General features: G+C 46.0%; 1 protein-coding gene across 5 annotated transcripts in view; it reads left to right on the top strand.

The window, feature by feature from the left end:
* Hip14 (palmitoyltransferase Hip14) overlaps positions 1-18,886 on the top strand; it is a 172,023-nt gene that overhangs the window by 126,293 nt on the left and 26,844 nt on the right. For 4 of the 5 annotated variants that reach the window (XR_012827224.1, XR_012827223.1, XR_012827222.1 and 1 more), the window contains exons 13-14: positions 5,393-5,490; positions 13,892-14,057. Coding sequence is in view for 2 of the 5 variants with exons in the window: in XM_075687928.1 (XP_075544043.1) it covers positions 5,393-5,490; positions 13,892-14,024 (231 nt within the window). In the remaining 3 variants the exon portion in view is untranslated. Of the gene's footprint in view, positions 1-5,392; positions 5,491-11,839; positions 12,333-13,891; positions 14,058-18,886 lie in introns of those variants that run through there. The other variant, XM_075687929.1, reaches the window with a different exon arrangement.

Genomic DNA, 18,886 nt, shown 5'->3' with positions numbered 1-18,886 from the left:
TTGCTGAGATATTCGCTGTGGATCGTTACTACTAAGCCTTCCCAGCTTAATAGCTTGAATACTTCTTCCGAGCATGCAGTGAATAGCATTGGAGATATTCTGTCTCCCTGTGCGACCCCTTTCTTTGTAGGTATCTCCCTGCTTTTCTTATGTAGAATTAAGGTAGCTGTGGAACCTCTGTAGATATTTTCCAAGCTCTTTACATAAGCAGTCGGTGCTCCTTGATTATATAATGCCTCTATGACTGCTGGTATCTCCACTGAATCAAATGCCTTTTCATAATCTATGAAAGCCATATAGAGAGGCTTATTTTACTCTGCGGATTTCTCAATAACCTGATTATTGACATGGATGTGATCCATTGTAGAGTATCCCTTCCTGAAGCCAGCCTGTTCCCTTGCTTTACTAAAGTCCAGTGTAGCCCTTATTCTATTGGAGATTATTTTGGTAAATATTTTATATAATACTGGGAGTAAGCTAATGGGCCTTTAATTTTTCAATTCTTTAACGTCTCCATTTTTGTGGATTAGTATAATGTTTGCATTCTTCCAGTTTTCTGGGACCCTTGCAGTCTATAGACACTTTGTATAAATAGCCGCCAGTTTTCCAAGCATTATGTTCCCTGCATCTTTGATTAAATTGACTGTTATTCCATCTTCTCCTGCCGCTCTTCCCTGTTTCATGTCTTGCAAGACCATTCTGACCTCATCACTAGCTACAGGAGGAGTCTTTGCATCCTGTTCATTACTGCTTCAAATGGCAGTATCCTGACTCCTCTGGGTACCGTACAAGTCAGTATAGAATTCTTCCACTGCTGGTACTATACTTTCGAGGTTGCTGATGATATTACCCTGCTTATTTTTCAGTGCATGCATCTTGGTTTGTCATATGTGTGGGGATGCGCGACCCTCGCGCCTCCCCTGATGTTTTTCCCGCATAGCGCGTCTCCTGTATTCCGGCTTCGCCGTGTGGCCTGCGTGATGCCCGCGGTGGTCGATGTGGTTGGGGCGCAGTGCGAGAGATGGCGCGAGTGTTGCGTTGCTAACGCCGCCGACAGGCGAGGTTACTTGGGCGCCTCAAGGAAGGCACTTGTCTCTTTGGGTTCGGGAAGCAAGCGGGACGGACGTGCCGTGCTGCGCCGACCCATGCTTCTGCGAGACCGTCTCGCGTGGCCGCCTTGGACACCGTTCGCGTGACAGTACGCGCGAAGGACCAGGCGTTGGGATCCAGCATGGGGCGAACATATTCGCTCGTTTTCCGGTCGCGGTGAGTCGGACTTCTAGATTTGTCGCGCGCCCATCGGCATGTTTTGTGGATAGCAACTCGGCTAGCAGGCATTGATCACTGAAAGGTGCAATAAATGCCCTTGTGATTGTTTGCACTACTGTGTTGTCGTTCCTTTGTCCCAAGAGCACGGGTGTGAGAGATCCCACCTCTGGCGCCCAACGTGGGGCTCTTGGGGCATCGGACGATAGATTTAACAGTTTGCTTCGTTCGAGACCTTTGTTTGAACCGAAGCGTAGGCCTAGCGTGAATTTTGATCGCTAGCGTCGGCGGCGTGCTTTCTTGAGCGAGGTGATGGTGGAGCGAGCCTTTTCGCAAGTGTTTATTTAATGACATTCGTCAGTACGAGAGCCACGTGGTCTGCATCCTGGGAGAGCGAGGCTGAGCGCCCGCGGAGCAGTGGCAAGCCTGAAGCGAGCGAGTACGGAAGCCTCGTGGGTGGTCCGAATTTCTTATGTAAATAGCTTCTTCTATCTCTTTGACTCGGATATCGAAGTCGCGGCTCAGGGAGCCGGGTGGCCGCGGGCCACGGGTGCCACTACGGGCTGACTGGTATTGCGGCCTGGCACCGGGCTCTCCGACACCGTCTAGGACGGTAGGCGCCGTCAACTCGGATGCTGTGTGCACCGAGCGGAGTAGGACCACCTCACAGAGCTGACGTCTCCTCGCGGCTGCCTGTTTTGCGCTCATTTTGGGTGTTGTTTTTGGATGCCGGTTGTTGTCAGGGTGGCGACGCTTTAGGCCTAAGGCTTTACGAAGCTGCCTGTCGCACGTGGAGGGACACAACCTGGTGGACCGTGGCGGTGAGGGGTTGCAATTTGCTTCCCTCATTCTATTTCGCCTCACATGAATTGAAATTACTCGTTCGACTGAAGGAAGCGAGCTTCGTTCACGTGAACTTTGCATCTGAGTAGCTGCCCGATCTTTTGCTAGCCGAGTTGAACATCGTACCACGTGGGCGATGCGCATGCAGAATTCCTCTCCCTTGCACTACTTTAGTGTTTGCCGAGTGTGTTGAGTTTACGCAGCGTGATTGGAGCCATCCCTGGTTTGCCATCACCTGCACATCGTCTGCGCTGCTGCCCCGGACTACGATCGAGCCACCCTGGGCGATGGTGATGCTGTGGCCAGTTCGGCGCGGCGACTTCGGCGGCCTCCTGTATCCAGCTCACAACCCTCGGCGGCGGACAAAAGAGCCGGCTGTCACCGACAGCTATGGCGGCTCTTGCCAGCAGGGCGCGTCGGCGCGAGCGACGCTTGCTCGTACCGACTACTGCGTCGTCGTCTCCGGAGTCCTGGCCTGGGATCGTGCTGTCGAGTCGCAAAGCTGCTGCTGTGACCGGCGGACGCCAGCGGTGTACCCAAGGACAGTCGGCTCGCATGTTATGGACAGCGTGTAGACATTTCTTCTGCGCGACCACTGTTGCATGTACTATCTTGTTCGCGAAGCACGGGTTAATGTTAGACCGTGTCACATGTTTCGCCGGAATAAGTGATTTAAGGTTGGGGGAATGTGGGGATGCGCGACCCTCGCGCGTCCCCTGATATGTTTTTCCCGCATAGCGCGTCTCCTGTATTCCGGCTTCGCCGCGTGGCCTGCGTGATGCCCGCAGCGGTCGATGTGGTTGGGGCGCAGTGCGAGAGATGGCGCCAGTGTTGCGTTGCTAACGCCGCCGACAGGCGAGGTTACTTGGGCGCTTGTCTCTTTGGGTTCGGGAAGCAAGCGGGACGGACGTGCCGTGCTGCGCCGACCCATGCTTCTGCGAGACCGTCTCGCGTGGCCGCCTTGGACACCGTTCGCGTGACAGTACGCGCGAACGACCAGGCGTTGGGATCCAGCATGGGGCGAACATATTCGCTCGTTTTCCGGTCGCGGTGAGTCGGACTTCTAGATTTGTCGCGCGCCCATCGGCATGTTTTGTGGATAGCAACTCGGCTAGCAGGCATTGATCTATGAAAGGTGCAATAAATGCCCTTGTGATTGTTTGCACTACTGTGTTGTCGTTCCTTTGTCCCAAGAGCACGGGTGTGAGAGATCCCACATATGCCAAGTTTCCTTCTCACTTATTTCAGGCTGCGTCCATTTTTTATGGCTTCTTCAGTTTTTCTCACATTATAATTTCGAATATCCCTTGTTTTCGCCTTGTTGATCAGTTTTTACAGTTCTGCGAATTCTATCTTATCTCTTGAGTTGGACATTTTCATTCTTTGTCATCTTTTTTTTTTTTTTAGGTCCTTTGTTGCTTGTTAGAGCTTGCCTACTGGTTGCCTTTGTGCCTTGTCTCCCACTTCAGTTGCTGCTTCTGAAGCCAGCCTAGTTACGGTTTCTTTCATTACCTCTATGTCATCTTCATCTCTATGTCCTGAGGCTGCATAATTGATTGGAAGCACCATCCTGAATTTCTCTGCTTTTACTGTTTGCTGTTACTGCGTAGGTTACTGTGTTACTCTTACTGAGTAAGTTGACCTGTTCTTGACCAATTTTACTCTTTCTCTCTTCAAATTGAGGTGATTCCTCTTTTTATTATTCTATTATTTCCACACAACACTGTTTGGTCATATATAGCAGTGTGCATGTAATTTTGAATATAAGAATTGTAAACTACTTAAAAAAATTATTGCTCTGTCTTGACCTGAATTGCACATCTAAGCAAGTATTACAAGTGATTCCACCCCTCTAGGATCTTTCGTTGCGTGTGAGGCTTTTCACAAGCAATCAGTATGTAATTTCTTATAAAACAAAATTTGTTAAAGATATTCATTTGAAAATTTATGTTTCGGCTCCCAATGTTACCTTAATGTATCTACCAAGTTTCAGCATTGAGCACAAAAAAAAAAAAATGAAGGCTAGTCTTAACTCACTCTTGGTGCAGCCAGACAGAGTGACATAGTGCCCAGCACACCTGGCTGTGGTTGCACAAAAGTGTTGAGCTAAGTTGTTTCCTTGAGGCCGCACAGCATGCATTGGCATAATCAGTCTGCATTGAGGTGCCACACTGTTGTCACCAGTAGTGTTAGGCCACCAGGAATGGTCTTTCAGCACCGTGTGCTTATTAATCTGAGGCTGATGGCAACACCCCAGCAGCACTGTTTGTGTTAGGTTAAGAAATAGATTGCTACTTGGTTGGTTTGGTTGGTTGTTGGTTTGTCAGGTTTGTAAACACGTCACAAAGTGTATTTTAAATAAAGGCAATGGAACCCATCTCACGATGTCTGGGGATGGTAATGTGTTAGCATTTAATCAATATAGTGACACAATGTACTGCCACTGTCGAAATGCGTTATGTATCAGGTGTGTGCTGCAGTGAGACTCCTCTTTTGTGCTTCTTTGCTGACCGTCATCAGGCACCTGCAAAGCCTACACGTGGCCTCCGAAATGCATGGCGCGTGCGAATGCTGAGAAACACGACATGTGGCGACCAGGCTCCTCTCTTGCATTTCTTTCTAAACATGCTACACGCTGTGCCATCTAGTGGCACTGCCAAGAAGTCGGCGCACGACTGCCAAGACAAGGTGCATGGCATGGCAGTGCCTGAGAATTGTTCCCTTGCTTTCTGCACAGTAAGTGGCACATACTTGGTGACCCAAGTTGACGAGAGGCTCATTGCAGAGCGGCGCATACCCAGTGCATTCACAGTGAGCTTTTAGCATGAAAGGCCTTCAAGCGGCCCACACCCAGTGTATTTGTGGCGCAGCCTGCTAATGCGTTGGGTTGATGTCTTTGAGTAAGGGTTTGATTCCGTTCAGCATGGGAGAATGGATATTTTTCATCATTGTAGCATGGCACATTCCGAGTGATCCAAGTTGGCATCAAAGAGGTTCATTGAAGAGCAGCACGTATGTACACATTGCCACATACTCAGTGAGTCAAGTTGGTCCGATGGTTGGTTTCGAACCCTACTACCTCGACACAGCAGCCCAATGTGCTGTCCATTCGAAGCAGTTAGGTACAAATATAGATAGGTACATACATACATACAAACATAATAGTTGGCACTCCGACAGTATGTGAAGTACCCTGAGAATGTTAACGCATTAAAAGGGAATGCTCAAAATGCAGTAGATTTGTCTAAATAGGCTTCAACTTATAGTGTTGGCTTTCTTTCAGATGGTGTGGTTAGCCATGACCACCAATGAACGCATGAACTGCAACCGGTATCCACACTTCAGGCGGAGCAGTTCAGGACGTGTAATTAGCCCATTCAAGTAAGTTTGGAAAATTTTTTTTAAATAAAGGAGCTATTTCTTTCACGTTTATCTGCTGTCTTTTTGAAGAATAATGAATTTAGCGCCAAGAACATGATCACTGTGGGGAGAGGAGCGCTTATTTTCAACTGTTTATTTTTGCAGACAGTAAGCATATAAAATGTATTCTTTTTTATAATGTATGCATACCATACATGCATTTCTTGTTGTTATGTCCTTCCCTCTCCGTGATAGTGGTTTTGGCACTAAATTCATTATTGTTTGACATGCACCAACTAGCCCAACAGCAAGTACCCCTGCTCTTCTTGTTTCTCTAAAAAAAAACTGTGTTCAACTGTAGTCTTGTGCCTTTACAAAAAATACCCTTATTGTGCAATGATGAGTGTAAAACTTGGCTTGTGAGTGCAGCTACAATGAGCAGTAGGGGATAGTAATAATGCATCTGGCAATGCTGCTTACACTCGCCATCTTTGTAACGACGCAGTTGTGACCTGGTTGCATGTTGGGAGGATCGGCAACTGTCGTTATGCGGCTATTCAAGGCTCTAAAATGCAACAGTCACTTTCATTGTGCAGCAGTTGATGAACAGAAATTTCACTGTGCTGCCACGAATCAGTCAAGTCACGCCAGTGGGTTCTTGAATCCTTGTATTCTACTATTCAGTATTCACGCACCTCTAGTAAAAATATGTCCTCTCTGAACGTTTTCGCATGCCACTGCATGCCCCGGCACGTCCTAGCAAGGAGCATTTCTGTCGCTGTATTCATTGTTTCTGCAGCGGTTGTCGTATTCATCCTCGCTGTTCAAAACATCAGGCTGTTATGTGGAAACTTCTTGTTCAATGCCGTCCACGGTGTGCAATCCACAGGCCACCAGGTAACAAAATCCATGGTAACAAAATTGTTCTTGGTGCCCCTTTAACACCGAGCACATTCCAATATTCAATTGCAACTGCTGCCTCTTGCATATTTTCTTCAGGTAGCTTGTCAAAGCAGCATTTCACAAAACATTTGGCGGTTGTCGTTGGCAAGATGCAGTCGCAGCTCATTGCAATGAAGTGTATCACATCATGATCTAGGATGCGGATGTTCAGTTTCTTGTATTTCCATTCTAACTTTACCCAGCAAATGACACACCAAGAGAGTTAAAATAATACTTGGCATTCCAAAGGATATCCGTGTCCAGCGGTTGTAAATGACTCATTGTATTTGGGCACAAAAATAAAAGAACCTTTTTGTCATTTTGAAGGGAGGCACCTTTTGTTGCATTGATCCAAGACCGAACACATCTTCCTGTGTTGGCTGTATGTTTTGTGGGTCGAGAGAGGTAAAAAAAAAAATCTGTGAACAAGGCAGAGGTCATCCAGGCCTTGCAGGTGGCCTTGTAAATGCAAAACAAACTACCTGCCATATTGAAGCAGCGGGGCTTCAGGTAGCAATCAAGGCAGAAAGCTGGGCTAGTTGGTGTGTCATCATTAATCAAAAACTAGCGCAAATAACAGGGACACAGACAGAGAAGACGACAGGACGAGCGCTAAAGGATTGGCGCTCGTCCTGTCGTCTTCTCTGTCTGTGTCCCTGTTATTTGCGCTAGTCTTTTGATTCAGGTAGCAGCCAACGATTGTTAGCTGCACCTTTTCTTGGCCACCTTTCCATGCTTTGCCTTTAAAACAGATGCTCTTATTTAGCTGCAAATTGTAAGATAGTCTGACTTCATCTATGTTAAAGGGGTTCTGAACCACACCTCAACTGCCAAACTTTGCAGTCATGCACGGCACGTTGAGCTCGCAAACGGAGCACGAAGTCAGCTTTTTCTCAGATGCTCTCTTTTCAACACAAGCCTGCTCCTCAGTCTTTTCTCGATGCTTTATATTGTCATATAGCAGATTCCTGTATGGCTGTTATTTTCCAATAGCTGACATCAATTAAGAAGGATGTTTAGATTAGTACGCTTCCTACTGTTACAGTGTATACCGTATTTACACAATTATAAGTCGACCAATTTTTAAGTTTAAAAATCTGAAGTGCGGGGGGGCTCGACTTACAATCGAAACCAAAACATGGCACCACCAAAAAAGCAAGACCAACGAGATATCAGGGGAGCTACAACGTAGTTACAATATGTTTGCTCTATGGCCCTACCCATAGCTTTTCACTATCCCTCAGGATTGTTTGCTTTTTGAAAGGGTTTTTAAACATTTTTTGAGAGTTTTACAGTTCACGCAACACTCCAGGGGGGCTGGGGGGGGTCAATAGTTGATGGAAGTGCCGCTGTTCCATTCGCAGCGGCACCTTCAGATAGGCGGAACTTGTGGGGAGTATCTATAGTTCATGGAAGAGCAGACACCTCTCATGTGTTTCTCTTTCCCTGTAGCTCTTAGTTTGATGCTTTCGACTTGACTGCTGGCTACGTGCTACTACCATACTTCCTCAGTCGTCATGAGTGCTCCAGGCCCACTAAACATTCGGCGCTCATTCACAGCAGCGTTCAAGAGGGCTGCCATCATTTACGCCAAAGAAACAAATCACTGCGCAGCGGGCAGCAAGTTCGATGTTTCTGAACAGGTGGTGTGAGAGTGGCAACTGCAGCGAAACAAAATTTTCATCTGTGACGGCAAGCAAGGAATTTCCCACGGACCGAAGTCTGGACGCTTTCTGGAGCTGTAGGCCAAGCTTGCGGCGTACGTAGCTGAAATGCGTGATCGATCCCTGCCAGTGAAGTGCAACATGGCCATGAAACAAGCCCGGATCTTCGCCTTTTAAGGACCTGCTCCGCCGCGAGTACGAGTGGCTGGCGGCAGAAGACCGCGAACTTACGCCGACCGGACCTGTCAAAAGAGCCTCCCTGACGGCTGCATGTGGTTGGGTGCACTCGGCATAGGCTGCTGTTCCACAAGATGTTGTGGTGTGGTCGTTTGCCAAATGTGAAATTTCGCTAGACGACGACGTACTGTGGAACCGTAGCAGCGAGGACGATGGCAGCCCTAGTGAGGACGATGGCACAAGTGAAGACGAGTAGTCCAGTGACCATGTCAGCTACTAATAAATTTTTGTTATTGAATGCGCCCTCAGGTATGCTTTCCTTCTTTTGTTTTTCCCTGTCACACGCGATATGGGGAGGTCGACTTACAGTCGTGTAAATAGGGCATTTATTGTCACAGTTTAATAATCAGGCTAAAGTAAGTGAAAATCTGCTTTCAAATTTCAATAATCATAGTTACGTACTTTTTGAAGAAGCTGACTCATGCTCGCCTGCGGCCGCCTGCGTAGGAATTAAACTTTGGCCGTCCTGCTTTTCTTTGTCTTAGTTATTGAGACACACTAATTTCGACTAGTTCTTAAACACTCGACTATACTCCCGGACAACTTTTCTTGGCTATGAAGCGAAAGCTACAGGGGCACATGACTGTATTCGTACACAATGTAGTCTGGGCGCGCTCGGCACCTGTTTCGGTTTCGCCAACCTCGCACAACTTCTCAAGTCAAGGCAGATACAATAACTCAATGTGAATCAATGCTTATTCACATACAATATGTACCAAGTTATGAGCAGCCAGCATCGTAGCCTGCATTGGAGCTCCAAAGCAGCCGTATGTCGATGCGCCACCAACGGTGCCGTCGGTAGAGCCAGCGGAGCAGTCGGCTCGCTCACTTGTTTGTACGTGCCAATGGTTGTGATTTCCAGATGGGCTCGCTTGGTTTCCGCACAGACGCTGGAAAAACTTTTTTTGTGTGCTTCACCAGTCTTTAGTTGCTAAAGTTAGTAAACAGCCTCTTGGACAGTTGATTGGCAGGACAGTAAGCGACGAACACTCACCAGATGACACGGGCATCATTTTGCGTTTGATGAATGTGCAGAGCGTGCGATGGTCTCAGGTGTGCAAAAACTCGAAAAGCAAACGAAAAGTACAATAAAATACCAATATTTGACTGGTGAATGTTATGTATTGTTTCAAAGTACGTGCTGTAAAAAAACAAGTATTGTTCCCTATTTCCCACGTAAGAAAACGTGAGCAAAACTGTGGGACTACTTCCAACAGCGATGAAAGAGGCTTGCTTAGTTTTCGTAGCCTTCGCTTCATAGCCAAGAAAAGTTGTCCACAAGTATAGCCTCGAACCATGTGAAACTTATGGCCGGACCACATGCATGCTTGCCATCACACGCTCACTCCTGGCTGCTCTTGGTTAGACACCTTGGCAGACTTCACTTCGTATTGAGCTTCAAAATGTGCAAGTTGGATGTGGCTACTATCCGTCAGCCAAGCCAGTGCAGGACAAAGCTGGTCCGCACCGAGTAGCACAGCCAGACTGAAGCATATGAGCATGAGCATGTACTCAAGCCCTGTCGTGCTCAAAGCAAAAGCTGCGCGTAAGCCGCACAGTTGCACGTAGCTGCAGTCTACTATGTAGTGTAGGTACCGTGGCTGCAGCATGGTGACACCACAGGTCCGCTGGCTGAGCGCACTGCAGCTCACTGGGGATAACCGTGTTTGGTGCATCGTAGGTGCCAAAATCGGAAGTAGTGACGTCTACATGAACATCCAAAGTCAAATTTGAACTGCGTGCCATGGTGACATTCAGTAGGCAGAGCATTGTGGGCAAGCCCCTCTCTGCCGTAGCCTTCTCAGTACAAGTCATTGAAGGAGTGGAAGCACCACATAGGGAACATTTAATTGGCAATAACTCCCTTTCTGCTAAGCGCTTGAAGTACTCTTGGTAGTAAAATATTTGTAAAATAGTCTATTTTACTTCATGTTCAGGGTCCCTTTAAACATATTGTGACACGCTGACGAAGAAGATGTCAGCTTGGTCGGAAGAAGAAGACGCTCTGGACTTCGTGCGCTGTCTACCATCTTGTCAGCCGCTACGATTATTGTAAATATTCTGTAAATTTACGTCTGACTGCTTTTAACCCCGTAACATTTTTGGTGGAGGTGCTCATACCATGTGGCTCATTTCATGTGGCTCGTACACAGCAAGGAGATTAGGGTAAAGTAGTCTCCATCCAATAGTTCATGGCGGCGGCTTACAGACTCGTAAACAAGTCTGTGCCTTGCTTTAAACTGATGGATCCAACCCCCTCAGGTTAGGACGTCCTTCACATCAAGTGGGAGTCTAATGTTGCCGGGCTTCTTGTGCAATACCTTTCTGTCGATGTTGACTCCGCTTGCCAGGGCTGCCTTAAACCATATTAGGAGAGCTTCCTTGAGCTGCACAAGATGTGCAGTTCTTGCATTTTAAGTTTTTAGCATTGACAGCAAAGCGTTGAACATTCTTCATTATCTGGTCACATTGACTGTTGATTGGGCACAGGGTAGATGGTGCCTAGCCTAGCTTTTTGTTGAGGTTAGTCCTCTTCTTTCGACCTTCGTCTGCCTTCTGCAAAATGTCCAACTTCTCCCTGAATTACAGAGGCTTTCAGTTTCACGACATGATGGTGATGAACAGTACAAAAGCCTCCTCCCGATTACTGTGCAAACCAAATCAGACAAAGAGAACATGAGCAAAACGAGAACAAAGTAAAAGCAAGAGCCAACATTTTGACAACGTTTCGATTACGGGGGTTTATACGAGCATGTTGTCGCCCCATGTGCAAAACCTGCAGGCACCTTCAAGGTAACATTAAAATTAAAAGCACTGCAAATAGTTATACACACGAAGGGAAAACTAGCTTTACTTGTATGAGTTTGGATGTGATTTATATGCTTGAATGTTCGTTTTGTGAGAAACAATTTATCGGTGAAACGGGACAATCAATGAATGTCAGATTAAACAGACATTGCATGGACACAGCTAAAAAGCTTCCCAAAGCTGTTGCTTAGCTTTTCAACCAACCAGGTCATAACTTTGACGAGCTTAAACTCTTCATCTTACAGTAAAATTTCCATTCTGAAGGAGAAGGAAAATACAGATAATCATACCTTATTCATAAGTTCAAGACATTGCAACCAATAGGCACAGACATTTCAAATAGAGCTTTAGAACAGCACAATGTGTTGGCGGGCTAGTTGGTGCGGATCCATAAATACTTCGTTTAGCGCAAAACAACGGACACAAGAAAGGCGACAGGACAAGGTGCTATGTCCTGTTGCCTTGTCGCCTATGTCCTAGCGCCTTGTCCTGTCGCCTTTCTTGTGTTCGTTGTTTTGCGCTAAACGAAGTATTTATAGAGCTTTAGAATCTGTTCACTATGCTGAATTTCAAGCTACAAGCGACAACACTTAGTTTGGTTGCGTTGTCTTTTCCCCTCCCTTTCTTTCTTTCTTTTGTTTGCTATTTATTCCATTTCAGTAATTTTTCTTTTTTTCACGAGCACTATTTTCAGCTGTTCCTTTTATTATCTCTTACAGAGAGACGATAGCCCATGAACTCCAGCGAGGCAGATAATAGAGGAGGGCTATACATACGGCCTTGTCGCCAGCCTTGTGCACAGCAACCCTTATTCTCAATTCTGCACCTGTGCCTCTAACACACCCTCGGTCATTACCTCGCCCACATGACTTACCCACCCTCTCCCCTGTAGAAGAGCCCTATCTATATGTACTGTGCCAACGAAAGCATACGTTGCCTTGAAAAAGACAAGTCCACTTGTCGAAATGATGCCTCCCAATTTTACCTTGTTCTCGTTTTGCTCATCGTCTTGAATTTCCATCTCCCACATTCCCCGTGTTTTCACAAAAAGAACATGCAAGATGAACAAACGGCATGCAAATGTGTGATTTGTGCTACTTGGCGGAAGAGCCAAATAAGTGCCATGTAAAAAAGAAAGAGCAAAAAATAAAGGAAATGAAACCGATATTGGGCCAACACGGTGTGGGGGGATGTGCATGTCTGCCCTCAGCCGACAGAGGGGTGATTCCACGAGAGATCAGACATGCATGTCTGCTTGATATTTTTGTTTTGTCGGGTTTTTTTATATGTCATGTAGGCATATTCAAACTGCATGGAACCGAAAGTCTTATTCATGAAAAGCATTCCCAGCAAGCCAAAAAAATATTCGAAGGTGCCAGCGTGAGTGTCCTCCTATTGCTTACCACAATATTTTCCATTTCAGGGCCAAATTAAATGCAAACTAAAAATGTTGTCAAAAACATTTTCTGCTCATTTGTGAATAAAGCAAATGAGGAAACATATTTCACCCACGTTTTTCCATCCAAAATTTTTTCAAAAATTGGAACAGGGCTTTTTTTTTAAATGAGATTTTCGAAAAAACTTGTTTAACTACATTTTCTTCTCTTGTGTTTCATGTAGGAAGATAATATTTTGCATAAATGTTGCAAAAAGAGCATTCTATGTTTGACACTTTTTTTCAAGTTTCTGTGTAAAATAGAAATTGTGCGAAGATGCATCAAAGTTGCACATTTTTTCTGATTTTGGCCATGTTTGAAATTAAAAAGAATTTGTTTGTGGACAGCATAAGAAATGCATGAAACTAATTTACTGTGAAGCGTATGAAATGAGTAGAAAAGGTTTTTGACACAATATTCTTAGTTCGCATTTAATTTGGCCATGAAATCGGAAAATATTGTGGTAAGGAACAGGAGGACGCTCGCGGCGCCACCTTCAAATATTTTTTTGGCTTGCTGGGAATGCTTCTTGGGAACAAAATTTTCAGTTCCATGCAGTTTGAATATTCCTACATGACATAAAAAAACAGGCAAAATAAAAATATCAAGCGGACATGCATGTTTGATCTCTCGTGGAATCACTCCAGAGAACAAACCAGCAGGCTCTTGAAGACAGCTCACTGGCTGACATCATGCTCTCTCACACTTCCTATCTTCCTACCCCCTGTGCCCACCGGGCATGGTTTGGTCCACTCAACGAGGAGCCAATGAAATATTGTGCAGTCGTGTAACATAGGCAGTTGTGTGGCAACTACGAGCATTTGGTATCCCACTGTGCTGGCCGCTCCACTGGCTCTGCTATCGCTGTGGCCGTGGCTTGTGCATTTGTATGATCTGCAGCGGCGTGGTAACGCATTCAGAGCAACCAATGTCCTGCGCATTCTATGCAATGTATTCAGCAGGAAAATATTACAAACTCGTATCACACCGAAAGTCATACAGGCTGTGAACATATCACCAAAGTTTTACTGTATTTTCTGTTTTTTGATGAAGACGAGTTGAGAGTCAGCACTTGTGTCCTGTGTGCCCTTATCCATCTTTGTTTATTTTCTGTGGTGTTATTACCCCAGAATGAAGTTATTTATTGTAGTGAACTATTTGTCCAGGTGTCTCTTGTGACTTACTAATCCACTTGGAGTAAAGCTTCAGCACACTTATGCCTCATTCAAAGCTGTAGGTTATGTACTAGTTGTACAAAAGTGACTAGCAATAAGTCTGTATCTGTTAGAAAGTCATCCCTTTGATTATGAAATGACATGTGTCATTGCGTTCCAGCATGGGGCCATTCAAGAACTTGGCTGACTTTTGTGAATGGCGCTGCCTGGGAGCAAAACCTCAGGACTGGAGACACATCTACGACACTAATGAGGATGACGATGAAAAGGAAACACTGCTTCATTATGTGTAATGAACAAGTCAGCTCAGCCTTGCCAAAAACTTTGTAAGTCACAGCTTCCCTAACATTTTATTGTTTTGTTTAGGTGCTGTCACATGAGCAAGACAGTAGGCCGATTTTGTTGTGAGGTTTATGTCATACTACGATGACTTGGACAGGCCACTGAGGCAAGCTTGCATGGCTGACTACAGTCAGCAGACAGTCTGCTGATGTGTTGCACTGGCATCTTCCTTACGCAGGAGATAATTAAGGTTAAAAAAGTCACAGTTTCACTCAAAAGGCAAGCATTGATAGCAATAGCAAAGTACAGTAAAATTTGGTTAATTCAAAGTCCGCTGGACCGCAGAAATTCTTCAAATTAAGCATATTTCGAATGAACTGATAAAAAGAAAAGCCCAGAAAAAGAAGAGCAACACTGTGTGACACAAGCATGTTACATTTATTTTCTGTGTAGCAGAACTACTTGAAGTAATTACTGACATGGGATTGCTTAGTATGGCAGTTTGCTACACTAAGGGTCATGTTGTCTAGCCCGTTAATTATTGCGCAGCATCTCGGTCACCTTTGCTGCACTCGAACAGAGCTGCAGATGACGCTGAGGGACTCGATAACCATCACTAAAGTCGGTGCATAAGTGGGCAATAGCAAGCTTATTGCCCGCTGGCACACTGTCAATGACTTCGTTTTCCACATTAGCACGTGATGTCTGCACGTCTGCTTCTATGCGTAGACTATTCCACCACCGTCCACATACATTGGTGGAACCGAACATGTGGGGAATATTTCCCATTATGATGGTTTGGATTGTCATGTTGCAAGGCGTGTGACGCGAGGAAGATGGAGCAGACGGTGCATGATTAGGAAACACACGACAATTATATTAGACGGCACATAAACACGAAGAATATATTCAACTAGAACCATGTATGCAAGGTTGTTTGTAAACAGGAAAAAAAATGTAGTCTCACGAGATTGTGGCTGAAGTCTGGAGTGTGGTGAGGCTCGTAGAGTCTTTGAGGTGGAACACTCACTGGTAGAGTAATGAGTGGCATGGAAAAGTAGACGCAGCAGTATGGGACAGGAAAAAGTAGACGGCCCACAGCGCTCCATAGACGGCAACAGGCCGCTCCGAGGTCTTGTGCAAGACAACAGCCCAAGGCGCTCGTTTCGATTACAGATGCCCGGTCACCCGAACCTTGTGCGTAGAAGCGGGTTCCGAGATTTCAGCAGGCCGACCTGAGGCCTCGTGCGAGGCGACGACCCAAGGCGCTCCTCGTCTTGATGACGGACCCTCGCTCTCTCGAACCTCGCGCGTAGATGCGGGTTCGAGGCTGCAGCAGGCCCCTCCGAGGTCTTGTGTCGTGCAACGACCCGAGCCGTTCCCTGTCTTGAATACGGACGCCCGGTCAAGTGAACTTCACCGGTAGATGTGGCTTCCGTAGGTCCGGCGGTCCTAGTCGTGCCGGCGTTCCAACGATCTCCGTTGCGCAAGCCCCTTCTTATTTGCTGCACGAGCCTCCCTTGTCTTTCTTTTCCTCTTGTTGGGGACAGCCGCAATGTCGTCTGCTCTGGTGTTCCGTACTTTGTGAGTACTTCTTCACAATCACCCCCCACTTAAGAAAGTTCTTTCGTTCAAAGAACTTGAGGGTACTTGACATACATTGGTCCATCGTAGCACACACACTCCACAAGAGCATTAACACTGCACCACAGTTCTGAGCACCGCACACTCTGTACGTATAAGTACATGTAAAACTTACCACAACACTACAGTTCTGAGCATCGTACACTCGGTACGTATGAGTACACATAAAAATTACTACAGAACTACAGTTCCGAGCACCGCACACTCAGCATAACATTTACAAGTCACAACACCGCGATATAGGATGAAAAAAAATCCATTAAACTAACCTGCCAGAAAATGTTGCTCAACATATAAAGTTACACCGGTTTGAAGTGCACACTTTTAATACATCATGTTTCCGCAGACACACTCTTCATGTGCTTGGCAACCGGCTCATATAGTCTGCGCCTACATTCTCGCTGCCTTTAATATACTCAACCGAGAAGTCATACTCTGTAAGTATGAGGCTCCAACGTAAGACATGGCTGTTGATGTGCTTGGCCGACTTGATGTAAACAAGGGGCTTATGGTCGCTCTGTAATATGAATGTGCATCCAAACAAGTAGATGTGAAGCTTTTGGACGGCCCATGTAAGAGCTAGGGCTTCTCGCTGAACTGTTGAATATGCAACTTCTCGTGGTTGTAGTCGGCGGCTTGCATATGATACCGGGTTTAGAATTCTTTCTCATGACGCTGCATAAGTATGGCACCTCTACTTGTTGATGATGCGTCGGTGCAAAGTATGAAAGGTTTGGAAAAATCCGGTGTCATCCGTCTGACAAGCAGCTGACGCTACCGGTAATGGTGGTGATATAGGTGGCCATTCCTCATACTTCTTCAGTAAATTTACATGGAATAGTGTCGTCCTTGTCCCGAGGTCAATAACATAATCGACGTCATTTCTCCTCTGAAGTGCAGTAAATGGCCCTCTCCACGTAAGAACCAATTTGTTGTTGTCCGAAGGGAACAGTAGCATAATCTTGTCTCCAACAGCTAAATGACGTGGTCTGGTCTTACAGTCGTAGTGGTTCTTCTGTACAAGTTTTGCTTTCTGAAGCTCCTCCTTGGCTAAACGACAAGTGTCTTTAAGATGCTTCCGCAGCTCAACTGCATACCCGTATGAGATTTTTGCATCATCATCAGCATGATCACATGCCAATAATTCTTTCAATATCGCCATGGGCCCTCTGACATAACGGCCAACGTCTAAGGGTGCAAAACCCAGGCTTGACTGAGGAACTTCGCGACAAGCAAAAAGCAATGGTGCCAAGTACCGGCCCATTTTTTCGTGCTCTCTTGACACATTCGTCTTACCATTTGTTTAAGGGTGCTGTTGAACCTCTCCACAAGGCCATTTGCCATGGGATGATATGGAGATGTTGGCAACTGTGTAAAAGAGAGAAGCCGGCTTAGCTCCTTCATCAGGCGTGACGAGAATGATGTGCCTCTGTCACTGATTACCTCATGTGGGACTCCTACACGAGAGAACATCTCCAGAAGTGCCTCAGCGATTTTTTCTGTTTCAATGCTAGGCAGTGCCACAGCATCAGGATACCGCGTTGCCATATCAACCATTGTCAGAACGAACTTATTCCCTTTCTCTAACATGGGAGATAATGGTTCCACAATGTCAGTGGCAACTCTATTAAACGGGGTATCACTGACAGGAGTGTTTCCCAATAATACTCGACCTATTAAATGTTTGGGAAAAATCCTTTGGCACGTATCGCACAATTTAACAAATTGCGCAATGTCTGATTGGACTCCAGGCCAGTAGAATTCTTCGCACACACAGTCTGTGGTTCGCTTTATTCCTTGATGTCGTGCAAGGATTCCTTCGTGAGCCATTTTCATCAGAAAATTACGAAGGCTTCTGGGCCCGACAAGCTGTTCCATTTGTTTCTTTGACTGCAGTGTGTACTTTCGTTAAAGAATTCCCTCTTTTACAAAGAATTGGATGTCGACAAACCTAGTCTTCATCTCTTTGTCCACTGCTTCAAAGAATTTATGTAGACTGCCATCTTCCCTTTGCCTGGTTCTCAAGTCGATTGGGCTGATGTCTAGGGGGTTTATAGCTGGTGCTGGTAACGGATACGAACTTGATCTTGTCTGTCTGGTTGTCGTTGCCACTTCCGACTTGTCCCTGGTTTCTCTAGCAGCCGATGATAAAGTGTCAGCAGAGATGAATTCGTTGGTAGAACAGTTTCCACCTCCTGCTCTAAATGATTCATCCGGAGCATCCAATGTATAAAGATGTATTTTACATTCATTGTCAGGATTTAAGACATTCCGCACACCTTTCACATTTCCCAGAACAATGTCATATAAAGGATTGTCCATGCATAAGACCCAAGTCTTGCCTGTGAAGAATGGTGACGCGATCTCCACGTTTGCTTCAGGTAGCTTCAACAATCTTCTGTCCAGAAGACAGACCGAGGAAACTTTTCCTGTCAGCTTGCTGTCTGGTACGAGGGTCCTTTTGACAATAATCGAGTCGCATCCCGTATCTCACGAGACAGTAGCGGGATGTCCTTCAAGCACACCTTTGGCAGTAGGCATAGACTTTTAGTCTCGTTTATGCGTTTGTGTTCTCCCGCGTTCCGAACTTCTGGGAACTCGGCACAAGGTCTGCGTCTCTTCGTTAACTGCCTTGGACACATCTTGCTGCATTGCGCACAAAGCCTTCTCGATACTGTTGGCTTTGTTGGAGCAGTCACCTGTCTTATGCCCAGTGCGGCGGCACTTTCCACAGAAATATGTATTTGTATTTGGACCCTTCGTATTGGTCCAGCAATCAGCAGCTCTGTGACCACGTTTACCACAAAGAAAGCAGTATGGTCTTTCCTTCTCTTCTTATCGCTCAGGAGGTCGAGCTTGACCTGGTGGCTTGCTAGGGTCTCTCTCGTTTTTACCTTTGACAAGTTTGAGTAACCCCTGCGCCTCCAGGTAATGATCAGTAGCTTCCGCTAGCTTGTAAAGTCTCTGACAATTCCTTTCTCTTAAAAAGACTGCCAGTTTCTCATGGCAAGTCATCAGGAACTGTTCTGGGACAATCTTATCACGCAGAGCATCATATGTCTGGTCCGTCTTGGCCATTTCTTGCCAGTGATCAAAATATCTCAATAGACGACCGGTAAACTGTCTACCAGTTTCGGAATTATCGGGTTTTGCCGACCGAAACTTGTTTCTGTAGCCTTCCTCCGTGAACCTGAAGCATTGCAAAAGCGTCTTTTTTAGTGCTGTATAG

This window comes from Dermacentor variabilis, chromosome 4 (assembly GCF_050947875.1).
Source record: "Dermacentor variabilis isolate Ectoservices chromosome 4, ASM5094787v1, whole genome shotgun sequence".
NCBI classification, from domain to species: Eukaryota; Metazoa; Arthropoda; class Arachnida; order Ixodida; family Ixodidae; genus Dermacentor; species Dermacentor variabilis.
This window is presented reverse-complemented; position numbering and strand designations above follow the sequence as displayed.